This window comes from Balaenoptera musculus, chromosome 8 (assembly GCF_009873245.2).
Source record: "Balaenoptera musculus isolate JJ_BM4_2016_0621 chromosome 8, mBalMus1.pri.v3, whole genome shotgun sequence".
In the NCBI taxonomy this organism is placed as follows: Eukaryota; Metazoa; Chordata; class Mammalia; order Artiodactyla; family Balaenopteridae; genus Balaenoptera; species Balaenoptera musculus.
This window is the reverse complement of record NC_045792.1, coordinates 70,217,113-70,230,688: the sequence shown is the minus strand read 5'-3', so window position 1 is coordinate 70,230,688 and position 13,576 is coordinate 70,217,113. Positions and strand designations below refer to the sequence as shown.

At 43.3% G+C, this 13,576-nt stretch overlaps 1 protein-coding gene across 1 annotated transcript; it reads left to right on the top strand.

Moving 5' to 3' along the window:
* The first annotated feature begins 603 nt into the window (after positions 1–603).
* Positions 604–3,432, top strand: RPS13 (ribosomal protein S13). Its single transcript, XM_036862209.1, has 6 exons — positions 604–715; positions 862–910; positions 1,095–1,173; positions 2,123–2,292; positions 2,616–2,716; positions 3,354–3,432. Exons 1-6 carry the CDS (start codon positions 693–695, stop codon positions 3,385–3,387), a joined length of 456 nt encoding a protein of 151 aa, XP_036718104.1. The 5' UTR covers positions 604–692; the 3' UTR covers positions 3,388–3,432.
* Positions 3,433–13,576: the final 10,144 nt, after the last annotated feature.

The following is a 13,576-nucleotide window of genomic DNA, read 5'->3' as shown; positions in this document are numbered from 1 at the left end:
TAGCACTTATCGCCGTGGTACTGTACCTGCGAATTTTTTGTATGTATGTATTTTTCTGGCTCCGCGGCGCAGCTTGTGAGATCTTAGCTCCACGACCAGGTACCAAACCCAGGCCCTTGGCAGTGAGGGGGCGGCGTCCTAACCACTGGACCACCAGGGAATTCCCCCATGTGAATGTTCTAAGGGCAGGAACAGACTTTGAGGTATCCAGAGCCAAGGCAAGGCCTGGCACTGGTGAGTGGATGAACAATTGTGTAGGGCTGAACTTCTGACGCCCAAGTTCGCTGGGCGGCGGGGGCGCAGATAACGGCCTTCTTTAAGGGCGGGGACCATGTCTACCAACCTCTGCAGCCGTATCTGTTCCATTCGCACTCCCAGTCCGGCAACCTAACCTGAACAACCTCGGCGCAAGCAGCACTTCCAACGAGCCCACTGCCCAGGCTAGAGGCGGACTGTTTTTCCCCCTCTCTAGCCTAGCTCCGCCTCAAACACCGATGCATGCCGGGATGTGTAGTCCACGTTGAAGTGCATTTCGGGATATGTAGTCACGCGGTCGCCGGGAAACACGCAGGGAAGCTCCGCCTCCTGCCGGCGAGGAAGCGAGGACGTGTGGGGTCACTTCCTGCGTGCAGGGTGGCTTCCTACGGCGCTCCCGCCCTCTCACTCCTTTTCGCTACCACACCGCCGCCATCATGGGTCGTATGCATGCTCCCGGGTGAGCTCGGGTTTGTGAACGGGTTGCAGGCCTGGGCCCGGGGATGGGGGGGAAAGAGGGAGTGTGGGCAGCGGGTCGAGGGGGTTAGGTTCTGGGCTGCTGTGGCAGGGATCTCCTCCTCACCCCGAGACTGCTTCTCTCCCCAGGAAGGGCCTGTCCCAGTCGGCTCTGCCCTACCGCCGCAGCGTCCCCACCGTAAGAAGCGCGCGGGGACCGGGGAAAGGCCAGGAGGGGGTGCCATTCGTTGTTTGGGGGAAGCGGCGCGGGGATGGGGACCACGTGTGCATGAGGAGCGCGGTTTTGAAGGTGGAGGGGACCGCTGTGTTTCGGTTCCATCCCTGGTTTTTCGTTTTAAAGCTGCTTGCTTTTCCATAAACAGTGGCTGAAGCTGACGTCTGATGACGTGAAGGAGCAGATCTACAAACTGGCCAAGAAGGGCCTGACTCCCTCGCAAATAGGTGAGTGTTTTCGTTTAATGCGGCCCCTTCCGCTTGCCCTCGTGTAACCTGCTGAAAAAAACTCTGGGGGTAAATGTCTCACACGTGGCTTGAAAATCTTTTGCTCGTTTTCCTTGCTTTACTGTTGATGGTGACCGAGGCCTAGTCTTCATTTGCTGAACTCTCAGGTTCTTACTTGGAAGACGGTAAATGAGTAAAATGTGCTGCATAGTTTAATGAGTATTTTCTTTGGGCTAGGCACTCTCTTAGGTGCATGGTTCTAAGCACTTTACATATGCTGACGTTGTTTAATTCTGACAGCCATACTTTCAAATAAATACTACTAGTTTTCTTTATCTTAAGTTGAGGAAACTGAGGCACATTGCAGCTGTATAACACGCCCCAAATCACACAGGTGTTCATGGAGGAGTTGGGATTGGCTACTCAGAGTGCTCATCACTTTCTCACAGTTAGATGCGGTTTGAACCTCAGCTGCGTGTGACTTTGTGCAAATGGCTTCATTCAGTGAATGTCTGCCTGCTGTGTGATTCTGGATCCTGAGAATAAAGTAATCAAAAAAAGGGCAACTTAGTCTTCTGGAGTTTACAGACTAGTGGAGGTATTGCACACAATAGGAGATACATAATATAATAGACTCTCAAGTAGTCAGATGGTGCTGTTTTGAAGAATCTCCTTGATTCCTTTGGTGGCCTGTAATCCAACAGCTCACTATGATGATGGTCTTACAGCATTCGCAGTTTCCACCAGAAGGGTTTTCCTTAGTGTTGGGTAAACCTTCCTTGGCTGTCTGAGTGAGCTTTGCACACAGTCTAACGTTGGTTTATGATGTATAAAAGTAAGCCTTGTTTTACAGATGGGAAACTTGGAAAGTGACTTGATCTCAGAGCCTTGACATCACATGCTCCAATTTGTACATTTGGTATGGGAATTTATATTATTCCCTTTTCAGGTGTGATCCTGAGGGACTCACATGGTGTTGCACAAGTACGTTTTGTGACAGGCAATAAAATCTTGAGAATTCTTAAGTCCAAAGGACTTGCTCCTGATCTTCCTGAGGATCTCTATCATTTAATTAAGAAAGCTGTTGCTGTTCGAAAGCATCTCGAGAGAAACAGAAAGGTAAGAGAAGAGGACTACTTGTACTAATTCATTTCAGTAAAATATAATGCATGTGATTTGAATTATCCAAGGTGGCTTAGGGCACAAACAAGTCACACTGTTTGCTTTGAAAAGGAAGTTCCACCGAAGAGATTTGCAGGGGGAGCTTTGGCTCCCGAAATTCCTTTAAGGACTTAATCTAGCCACATGAACCCTAGCCTGTGGTTCTGTTAAGGGACACTGGGTAACTTCTCATTAAAGTACGTGGTGTCTATACATTCTACTGTTAAAATAATGTTTGGTTATGAATGGTTTTCCTGAATTCTGTCAATTTTTATTTTTAGGATAAAGATGCTAAATTCCGTCTGATTCTGATTGAGAGCCGTATTCACCGGTTGGCTCGATATTACAAGACCAAACGAGTCCTCCCCCCCAATTGGAAATAGTAAGTATTGATCCCTTTTGTTAACAAGAACAGGAGTTGGCCAGATATTAAATATAGTAATAATTATAGTAAAAGGCCTGACAGTAAATGTTTTAGACTGTGGCTCTATGGTCAACTACTCTTTCAACTCTGATTATAGCAAGAAACCAGTCATAGACAATACATAAACAGGTGGACATGGCTGTGTTCCATTGAAACTTTATTTACAAAGACAAAGGGCCATAATTCTGTAGACCACTGGTTTAGAACACAAGCAAGCCCTTTGAATCGCTTTTAGATTGTGGGTAAAGTTTCAGTTCTTACTCTGCTCCCAGGTGCTTATGTTGTCTTAATTTTTGCATAGATTGCTCACTATAATGACTAATTTCCAGACTTTCGGAGTTTCTACCAGAAAGGTTTTTCCTTATGTTGGCCAGTTCTTCTTTGGATGTCTAAGTGATCATCTTCATATTATGCTTGATCATAATAATGAACTGATTCAGGAACTGAGCTGTTTGGTGCATTTATATATTTGGGGTTTATTTTAGCTGTTAGGAAATAGTTCTCTTAGTTTTTGGAGATTCTTGGAATGAATATGGAGGACTTTTATTAATCTAGCTCTTCTCATGCCCTCCCCCCCTTTTTTTTTCCTTTTCAGCGAGTCGTCCACAGCCTCTGCCCTGGTTGCATAAATTTGTCTGTTGTACTCAAGCAATAAAATCATTGTTTAACTAGAAGCGTGTTTTGTATTTCTTTCCCTAAAAAAATTGTCAGTGGTTTGTGTGTTCATCTTTTTTGATGTGGACGTGTGTTAGCGGAATTAGAACTGGGTGATTCCACAGGGAGCAATAAGATAGCATCTATCCATTACATCCCTTCACTGTTCAAACTAGTTGAGCAGTTTATAACTTCATGGTGGTTTCTGTGTACAAAGTGGGTAGGTATTGGAAGAGACTAGGAGGTGGTGACTTACTGTTTTGATGTCATGGCAAAAATGCTTCTAAGTAATTTTGATACATTTGATGTATTTGATGTAGATCTGTGATGTTATCTACATTGAAATATCGGAAATACACATGAAAGCGTCTGGAGGGGAGGGCATCTTTAGTATGGAGGGACTTTGGAGGCAATATTTGATCCCAGTCCTGTGGGTGAGGCTTAAAGATGAGGAAGAAGGGCTTCAGGGAACAGTAAGAACTATGAGATGAGCTTAGCTCCCTGACCCTTGCAACTTTTGTATGGGTTAGGATAAAATTTACTTAGCTGGGTGTTGTCAGAATATTCATTTAATTAATTCTTAAAACCTAATGAGGTACATGGGTAACCCTGTTTGAAAGAGGCAAGTCTTGAACAGCTGGAGTGAGGTGGTCAAGGCTGTAAAACCAGTAAATGCGAAGCTGCATGTCTGGCTGGTTTACTCCTTCAGAATTCAGAAAATTCAAGCAAGCCATGTGTATGTACCACCTTTTTTCTAAGTGTTTATCACTTGAATAAATGTTTAATCTTTTTACTTAAGCTTTCCTCAAGCAGTACTCAAAGTTGTGGTCGAAATCACACTCTCAGGCAAAGTCTCTTGTTTTCAAGAGACCAGTATCGTAAGTAGCATTGATGTCCCTGTGGGATGCTGGGCTCTGGGGGCACAGACACCCGCTTCACTTCCCTTGTTCTTCAGGACACTGCGTATATTTGCCTACCCAGCTGTGCTGGGTATGCAGCTATGCTCTGCTGGGTGTGCAAACTGACTCAGCCCCACTCAGGCTCACAAATATGGGAAACAGGTGTGGAAATTTTACCCAATTCTTACATAGTGTTAGATGTAAGTTTCTAATCCCTGTGCTTTTGTGTTCAGGTCTTAAAAGTGGCTAACTCATAAACCAAGAAATAAATTTACTGTAATAAGGCAAACATCTCCAAGAGTGATGAACAAGTAAAACAAGGTAACAGCAAGATCCTTTGCAAACCCCAGGTAAGCTAGGCAAATGTTGGGTATTGATGGTTCTGGACCAAAAGCTAGTCAATAGTACATGGAACATTTGATGTTTCCGAACATCTCTAGGTTTCTTTTAATTAGGAGAAGTATTTACCTATTTATAATTTTGCCATCAAGCCAACAGAATTACTGCAGATACTAAATCGGACTACATATTGGGAGGTTTTTTAATACCTTAAAAAATAATAATGTAAAAACCATCTGTAGTCCTTTAGGCAGAGGGTTCAAGCTTGGCTTTCAGAAACAGCCCTGCTACTTAAAGGCCGTGTGGTTTGGGGGTCAGATCTCAAGAATCTCTAAATTACCGTGAGGATCACATGATGGTCTTAATATGTGGCAGTAGTTACACCTTTCAGAGAAAACCTTAAGTCTCTCCAGATCACTGTTTATATAATCGCAGACACTTTTTGCACATGGGCATCATATCATGCTGCATATATGATGATGATATACTGCATATATCATCCCATAATCTTTTTACTTGTTACGGGTTTATTTATTTATTTTTGGCTGTGTTGGGTCTTCGTTTCTGTGCAAGGGCTTTCTCTAGTTGCAGCAAGCGGAGGCCACTCTTCATCGCGGTGCGTGGGCCTCTCACTATCGCGGCCTCTCTTGTTGCGGAGCACAGGCTCCAGACGCGCAGGCTCAGGAGTTGTGGCTCACGGGCCTAGTTGCTCCGCGGCATGTGGGATCTTCCCAGACCAGGGCTCAAACCCTTGTCCCCTGCATTGGCAGGCAGATTCTCAACCACTGTGCCACCAGGGAAGCCCCCATCTTTTTCTTTTTTAAATGGATTAGTCTGTTCAAATTTTGAAAATTTTTTTCTGCTTCTCCCTTTTGTTAAATATAGTATAGTCTGTCTTCATCTGTCTTCCAGACTTAGACATTTATTCTTTCTTTTCAAACAAAGGTTCCCATATGCTTTTTCTTTGTAACATCTATTTTGATGGAGTTGGAAGCAGCATATGCATATAATTTGTTCAGATCTACCCATATGTGAGCTTTTAGTATCTGAAGGTTTCCTTCAACAACTGTTCTTTTCATTTAAAAATCATCTTTTCTTCAAGTGACAGGTGTTCATCTTATTATTTTTTAACTAGAAGTTATGCATATATCTGGTTTTAAAAGTTGTGATTATTTTATGAGGCTTATAACTAAAAACAGTCCCTTCCGTTTTGCAGCCTAAAGTCTAGGGCAACCACTTGCAACTCACCTGTTTTTTTGACATGTAATATGCCTTCTTATTTCTAAATAACATTCTTTTTTTAAAAATTGAGGTGAAATTTACATAAAACTCATCATTTAAAAGTGAACAATTCGGTGGCATCTAGTACATTGTGCAACCACCATCCTTATCTAGTTCCAAAACATTTTCATCACCCCAAAATAAAACACTGTACTCATAAAGCAGTTATGCCTCATTGTCCCCTCCCCCCAGCCCCTGGCAACCACCAATCTGCTTTCTGTTCCTAAGGGTTTACCTATTCTAGATATTTCATATAAATGGAATCATACTATGTATGGCCTCTGATGTCTGGTTTTCACTTGGCATGATGTTTTGGGAGCTCGTTCACATTGTAGCATTTATCTATGTTCATTTTTATGGCTGAATAATATCCCACTGTATGTATATGCCATAATTTGTTTATGCATTCATCAGTTGATGGATATTTGGATTGCTTCCACCCTTTGGCTGTTTTGAATAGTGCTGTTATGAACATTTATGTGCATGTACTTGTTTTCACTTCTTCTGGATGTATATGGAATCGCTCTAAGCACCATTCTTATACTGTGATTTCTTTTTTTTTTTTTTTTTTTTGGTGGCAGTGCTGCATGGTTTGTGGGATTTCAGTTCCCTGACCAGGGATTGAACCAGGCCATGGTAGTGAAAACCTGGAATCCTAACCACTAGGCCACCAGGGAACTCCCTACTATGATTTCTTGATTTTTAGTTTATACCTCTTCATCTGGAATTCTCATAATTATATAATGTTTATAGATAATATGTATAATTCTATACTTAACATCTCCTATAAGTACATATATTTACAGAAAATGTTAGTAATTAACTTGTTCTTCCATCTGCTTAGTGTTCTGTGTTCCTATCTCTAATTCATCCCCAAACGTTGAACCATAGTTTAAATTTCAATATGTTCAATCAAGTTTACTTTTGTTCTCGTTTTTTGGTGATATCCCTCCCAGGGCACTCACCCGCTAGCTCCAACTCAGGTAAATTACTCTTCAGACCTGTAGTTCTGGGGTCTCCTTTTGCCATCAATATGGGATTCTTTCTGCCTCCAGTGTCAGAGTCCCTATTTCCATATCATCTTCCTCTTTCTTGGTTTACGCTTTCCTTTTGGTGAAACATCCTCTGGTAGCTCTTGAAGAAAGAGCTCAATCCTTGAACCTCATTTCTTCCCTGTTATACCATCTCCGAGATAATTTCATCGAGTTTCTGGCTTTAAATGCTATCTTTGATGTTAAGTACACTAAAATTCCTATCTCCAGCGCAGACCTTCTCTGAATTCCAGTCTTAGATATGCAACCACCAATTCAACATCCCCACTTGGATCTCTAATACGTATGTGGACTTTATTTATTCCCAAACTGAACTCTTGAATTTGCAGCCCAAACCTGCTCTCTCCCAAGACGTTTACGTCTTAATAAATGGCAACTTGATTTCATTCTTGGACCAAAAACCTGAATCAACCTTGCCTTTTTTTCTCTTACACCCATATATCCACTTGGTCACCACATCCTCTTGGCTTGATCTTAACAGTGTATCCCCAAGTTTGACCACTTATCACCTCTACTACAAACACCCTAGTCTGAGTCACCTTCTCTTACCCTTACTATTGTAAAAGCCTCCTCCTAACTATTCTTTACCACCTGTGACTCCCCACCAAAGTTTACTGCATCCATCTAGAGTGGTCTTTTAAAATCTAAGTCACACGGTGTCCTGCATGCTTAAAAACCTCCAGTGGTTTCCCATCTCCTTAAGAATAAAATCCTTATCTTGTCTTACAAGGGAGTATTAGGATCCTGGCAGGAAAACAGGTGGATGTCACACTCAAATTGAGGAATTTGGAGAATGTGTACTAAAGGAACTCTTTACAGAGGTGCCAGTGGGGTTTAGGGAAGCCACAAGGCATGCTGTCTGTGGTTCCCTGGAGCTGGCAATCCTGGAGAGCCATTAGGGACACCCACCCCCAACCTGAAGTGCACAGGGGAACTCCAAGCTGCTGAAGGTCATCTGGGTAAAGACGACTCCTGCCCTCTGATTTCTTGCAGGTGCCTCCCATTGGCCAAATCTCATAGGAAGCCAGAGGTCAAGGGAGCTTGTTGATATGGGCCATAAACATCAGCTTCCCAGGCGGCAGAACAGGGTGGCAAGTGGATGTGGGGGGATAAAAGGGAAGTATCCAACTCAAAGGGCCCCTGTGGTGTGGCCTCTGCGTTTATCTCCTGCCACCCTTCCCAGTCACACTGGCCTGGTTTCACAAACACTCCTCCCTGGGCCATTGCCTTTGTTCATTCCTCTGCCTGGAAGGTTCTTCCCCCAGACATCTGCATGGCTTGCTCCTTCATTGAGGTCTCTGTTCAACTGTAACCTCAACCAGAGGCCCTGTCTAAAAGAGCTCCCTCCCACCCAGCACTCCATCCCCCAGTCCCGCTGTTCTTCAGAGTACTGATTACTACCTGACATGCTGTGTTGATATTTTCAGATTATAAGAAAGCCCCATAGAGCAAGGACCTTGTTTGTTCACTGCTATATCCCTAGAATTTAGAATAGTGTCTGGCACATAGTAGGTTCTCAAATATTGGTTAAATGAATGCACACCAGAGATGAAAAAACTTTTGAGATCTTGGAAAAAGTCTTTTCAACTCTCATTGTTGAGTGACAGAATTTGACTGGGAGTAGACTCTAGATTGGAAATAGTTTTTCCTAAAGAGTTTCAGCACTGCTTATTGTTTTAAACTAAAAACGAACAAAAACTGTTGTTGAGAAGTCAGATGTCATTCTGTTTCCCACTCCTTTGTTTATAACCTGTTTTTTGGGGTTTTTTTTTTCTTCTTTTCTTGACCTGATGCTTTTAGGATTGTCTCTTTATTGCTTAGTGTTCTGAGATTTGCAATAATGCCTTGGTTTTATCTTTTTTCATTTGTTCTGCAAGGTACTCAGTGAGCTATTTCAGTTTCAAAATTGTCTTGCAGTTCTGGGAAATTTTCTGGAATTATTCCTTTAATATTTCTCCCACACTATTTTCTGTGTTCTTTTTCTGGAACTTATTATTTGCACATTAGATTTCTGGACTGATCCTGTAATTTTTTTCATCTTTTACCAACTATTGTCCATCGGTTTTCCTTCTGAGAGGTTTCAACTTTATCTTCCGGTCTTAACTAAGTTTTTCCATTTCTACCTTTATATTTTTAATTTCCCAGAGCCAGTGGTATATTGGTAAATGTTATATGTATGCTGGAGGGCGTGTGTGTATGTGTGTGTATATATATAATATTTACATATATGTATGTTGGTGAATGTTTAAATCTCTGGGGGGTGGTGGGCACTGATTTGTAGTGTTTACCTATTCTCTGATGTAAAAACTCCCATGATGGCCAATTTCAAGCTGTCAGTGGGATGGAGCTGGGAAGAGATACTTGGCAGTAGACCAACTATATAGTATTTTGTCTATACAGAAACAGTAAACATAAATGACTTCAAGGCCATAGATGATAATAAAATGATGTAAAATAATTAGGAAGTGATGAGCTTTATTTCTTACATTGTTTTAAATATAATTTATTTACCTTTGAGTTTATATAATTTAATTTTGAGTAATGCCCTGTGCTTAACTAGCTTTCAGAATTCCTCAGAAAGTAACAGTTGGGTATTGTTAGCCCTTATGAGCCAGATCTAGCTCATCACTGCTCAGAGCTCATCTTTGTTCCCTGAACTTGCTTTTCATAGAAACCTGTTGTTTCACAGATAAACTTTTTCTGCCTCTACATTGTCTGTTTTGAGATCCTTTTTTGTTTGTTTGTCTTTTATGTTAAAGGCTTTCCTCAAATGTCCAGTAATCCTTGTAAGGATCTGAATTGGTATGCTCACTATACAGTATAGTATATAGACAATATGGAATTGTATCCAGATACAATTACTCTTTCTACCACTAGGGGGCGTGTGTGTGTGTGTGTGTGTGTGTGCGCGCGCGCTGAAGCTAACACTACCCTATACCTGCAGCTTCTTATAATTTAAAAGTACTCTCACGTTTGTTATTTCTTTGATTTTCACAACTTCCCAAAAAGTTGATTCTAGATTTTTTTGGAAGGAGGTTTGGCATAAATTCATTTATGTGAGAAAATTACCCCCATTTTAAAGATGGGGAAATTGAGGCTCAGAAAAGGTAACTCAAACTAAGGCCATTTGGATGCTTAGTGTTCCTATCACTACACTTGATGCCTCTTATCCATTTTCTCAGGTTTTTTGTTTTTTTTTTAAATTTTTTAATTTATTATTTATTTATTATTTTTATTTTTGGCTGTGTTGGGTCTTCGTTTCTGTGTGAGGGCTTTCTCCAGTTGCGGCGAGTGGGGACCACTCTTCATCGCGGTGCACGGGCCTCTCACTATCGCGGCCTCTCTTGTTGCGGAGCACAGGCTCCAGACGCTCAGGCTCAGTAGTTGTGGCTCACGGGCCCAGTTGCTCCGCGGCATGTGGGATCTTCCCAGACCAGGGCTTGAACCCGTGTCCCCTGCATTGGCAGGCAGATTCTCAACCACTGCGCCACCAGGGAAGCCCCTTTTCTCAGGTTTTGTTCTTTTTTTTTTTTTTTTTAAAGAGAAGTGCAAATAATAAAGACCCGTGTTCTAGACAAACCAATTAAAAAATTGAGTAATATTTTAGCTAATGCCTAATATATGACAATATATCTTTTAGAGAAATCAAAATTTTAAATCTTCAGAAGTCTCAGTGAGTATAAGCACTTTTTACTATTGTTTCTCTCTCATTTTCTTTTCTTTTTTTCTTTTTTTTTTTGGCCGCGCCACAAGGCTTGCGGGATCTTAATTCCCCGACCGGGGAGTTAACCCGCAGCCTCTGCAGTGAAAGCACGGAGTCCTAATCACTGACCGCCAGGGAATTCCCTCTCTCTCGTTTTATTACCTATGAATAGAAATTAGAGTTCTCTTAAGCTAAGGATAAGAGTTGCCTTTCAGGTCTAAGCTAGTGCTGTTCCCGGCTCCCAGTCTCACCTGCAGTCAAACTGCTTCATACACTGTTACCTGTTGCTGTGACGTGTAGCAGCAGCTTGAGAATGATAAATCTCCAAATCAAGATAGTGATTCCTCCAGGGGGAAGGAGGTGGGCAAGATTGGGCAGGGCTACACGGAGAGTTTCAACTGTGTCTGTCAGGTTTTATTTCATAAGCTAGGTGATAGGTACAAGGGGTTTTGTTATATTCTGTCTTTTTGTATGCCCAACATAATTCATTTTAAAAGTCTCTACAGGGTCTAGAGTTATAAACGCAATTCATTCACTCCACAAATATTTATTGAGCACTTTTGTGACAAGCATTCTAGACAGCAGTGAACAGCAGTTTAGGGTCTGGATTCATCACTAATTCATTCAACATGGATGTGCTATTCCAGATGTTAATAAGATGACTCACACCTGATCCTGCACCTTAAAAAAAAGTTTTAGACTAGTGTGAGGTAGGGCACATTAGTCATTAAGCATACACATCTCACAAGGTTGAAGTTAACTTCAGAAGAGAGGTGCAGATAAAGTGGTAAGGAAAAATCACAGAGAATTTGGAAGGGCTTCACAGAGAAGATGGCAGATGAGCTGCATTTTGAAGGACATTCTGGGAAAGGGGAGGGATGCACTCCAGGCAAAGGGCCTCTGCAGAGGGAACAGCACGAGCAAAGTATGAGGTAGGAGCGTGTGCAGTGTGAGGGTCCAGTGAGTATTCTAGTTCGGCTGATGAACTCAGTGGTAGGGACTGAAAAGTCTAGGAAAGAAGTTAGGTCAACTCCCAGAGGGCCCAGGTCCAGGCCAAGCTGCTAGACTATTCTGTAGGAGACATAGAGCTATTTGCTGTAAGGCCAGGAGGGCAGGGGAGTGGCAGGTTGCTCATAGAGCTTGGGTGGTCACAAACAGGACCTGGAGAGACAGGAGCAGGTGGGAGATCACAACAGTAGAGTCCACAGGACCTACTGTTTCTTTTGGGTTGGGATCATTACAGGTGGCTGTTCAGTTTCTGCTTGAACCCCTCCAGGGATGGGAAGCTCATCACTCAAAAGGAGTATGGTTTTTACTACTGGGTAGCAGTTCCCCACGTGTCTTGCTGGGTCTCACATGGAGCTCTACTTCACAGGGCCGTGGTGAGGGGGGAGGAGATGGAAGAGGAGGAAGAACTTGGAAAAGCTCAAAGCATGCTGTCTCTGTGAGGGCACTGTCCTCTCTGCTTCTGGCAGTCAGTGTGCGTGAGGATGAGCTGGGCTGGGGGATGCAAGCGGGGAAGGGCTGCTTTGAGGCTGTGCTCTTTTCCACTCAGGCAGTGACCAACAGGCTGGAGGTTGGAGGTTTTGGGTTGCCTTTGTGGTGCCTCTGTGGGGATGCCATGGTACTGGGCCTGGAGTGCAAGGGGGACTTGGGACAGAGGCCATCTAGTGCTGGAGGTATGGGATGGTCCTGTGTCACTGGGGGTCCTGCTCTGCCAGCATCCACTCTTCTAGTCCAGGGAAAGGGCTTTCGACTGATCTGGGAGTCTCTCAGCATGGGCCATCAGCACTGGCTCTCACACCTTGCCAGCATGGCTTTTGGCTCAAAGATTGGGGCAAGACTGGTCTTCACGGAAGACTGATTTGGTACCCTACCCTCTGAGGGTCATTAGACAGACCCCCACCCCCACCCGCCCTAAATCTCTCCAGCTAACTTACTGCAGTGTCTGAAATCTCGTCATTGGACACATACATTTCCTAGAGGGTCTGGCACATTACTTGAGAGCCTACTCGAATACAGTTATCTATTAACAAATTCACAAAGATTCGAAGGGCCTGATTGCCTTTTGTAACTGTAAAGCCCTACACTAAACTAACTAAAGTGCTATTTTTCATGCAAATCACCCTGAGCTCTAACCACCTCTAACTCAGGATCAGGAACTTACGGATCACAAACACTTTTGCCTCCGTAATCTCACTGGACCTTTACAGCAACCCTGTACCACAGAAATTATTAAACTTCTCTTTTGGGGCTTCCCTGGTGGCGCAGTGGTTGAGAATCTGCCTGCTAATGCAGGGGACACGGGTTCAAGCCCTGGTCTGGGAGGATCCCACATGCCGCGGAGCAGCTGGGCCCGTGAGCCACAACTACTGAGCCTGCGCGTCTGGAACCTGTGCTCCGCAGCAAGAGAGACCGTGATAGTGAGAGGCCCGCACACTGCGATGAAGAGTGGCCCCCGCTTGCCACAACTAGAGAAAGCCCTCGCACAGAAACGAAGACCCAACACAGCCAAAAATAAATAAATTAATTAAAAAAACAAAAAAACAAAAAAACAACTTCTCTTTGCCTCAGTTTCCTCTCGTAAAATGGAAGTAAAATCCCTTGCCCAAGGTCACATGACCAATATGAGGCCACAGAGACTGGACACTAGATTTTAGAAACAAAGTCTTATTTCCTCCTATTTTTTCAAAGCAGCTTGGGGTGTGACACACTCTACATTGTGGAAGGATTACTGTCTGACCGGGATAGGTCTCTGACCTTTGAAAGCAAGATAAAGATTGGGTAGGGCTGGAAAGGGAAGTCAAGTAGTCATTTGGGTGGGTGTGGGATGCCACCCAGAATGCATGGCAGGAGGGTCACCGAGGAAGCTGAGCTGGGATTTGGGGGT

What these genes read in the sequence shown, in the direction of transcription:
- RPS13 (XM_036862209.1), top strand. Translation starts at nt 693, where the DNA reads ATGGGTCGTATGCATGCTCCCGG. An exon ending in GGTCGTATGCATGCTCCCGG is followed by an intron (nt 716 to 861) that starts GTGAGCTCGGGT and finishes TTCTCTCCCCAG; the next exon opens with GAAGGGCCTGTCCCAGTCGG. An exon ending in ACCGCCGCAGCGTCCCCACC is followed by an intron (nt 911 to 1,094) that starts GTAAGAAGCGCG and finishes TTCCATAAACAG; the next exon opens with TGGCTGAAGCTGACGTCTGA.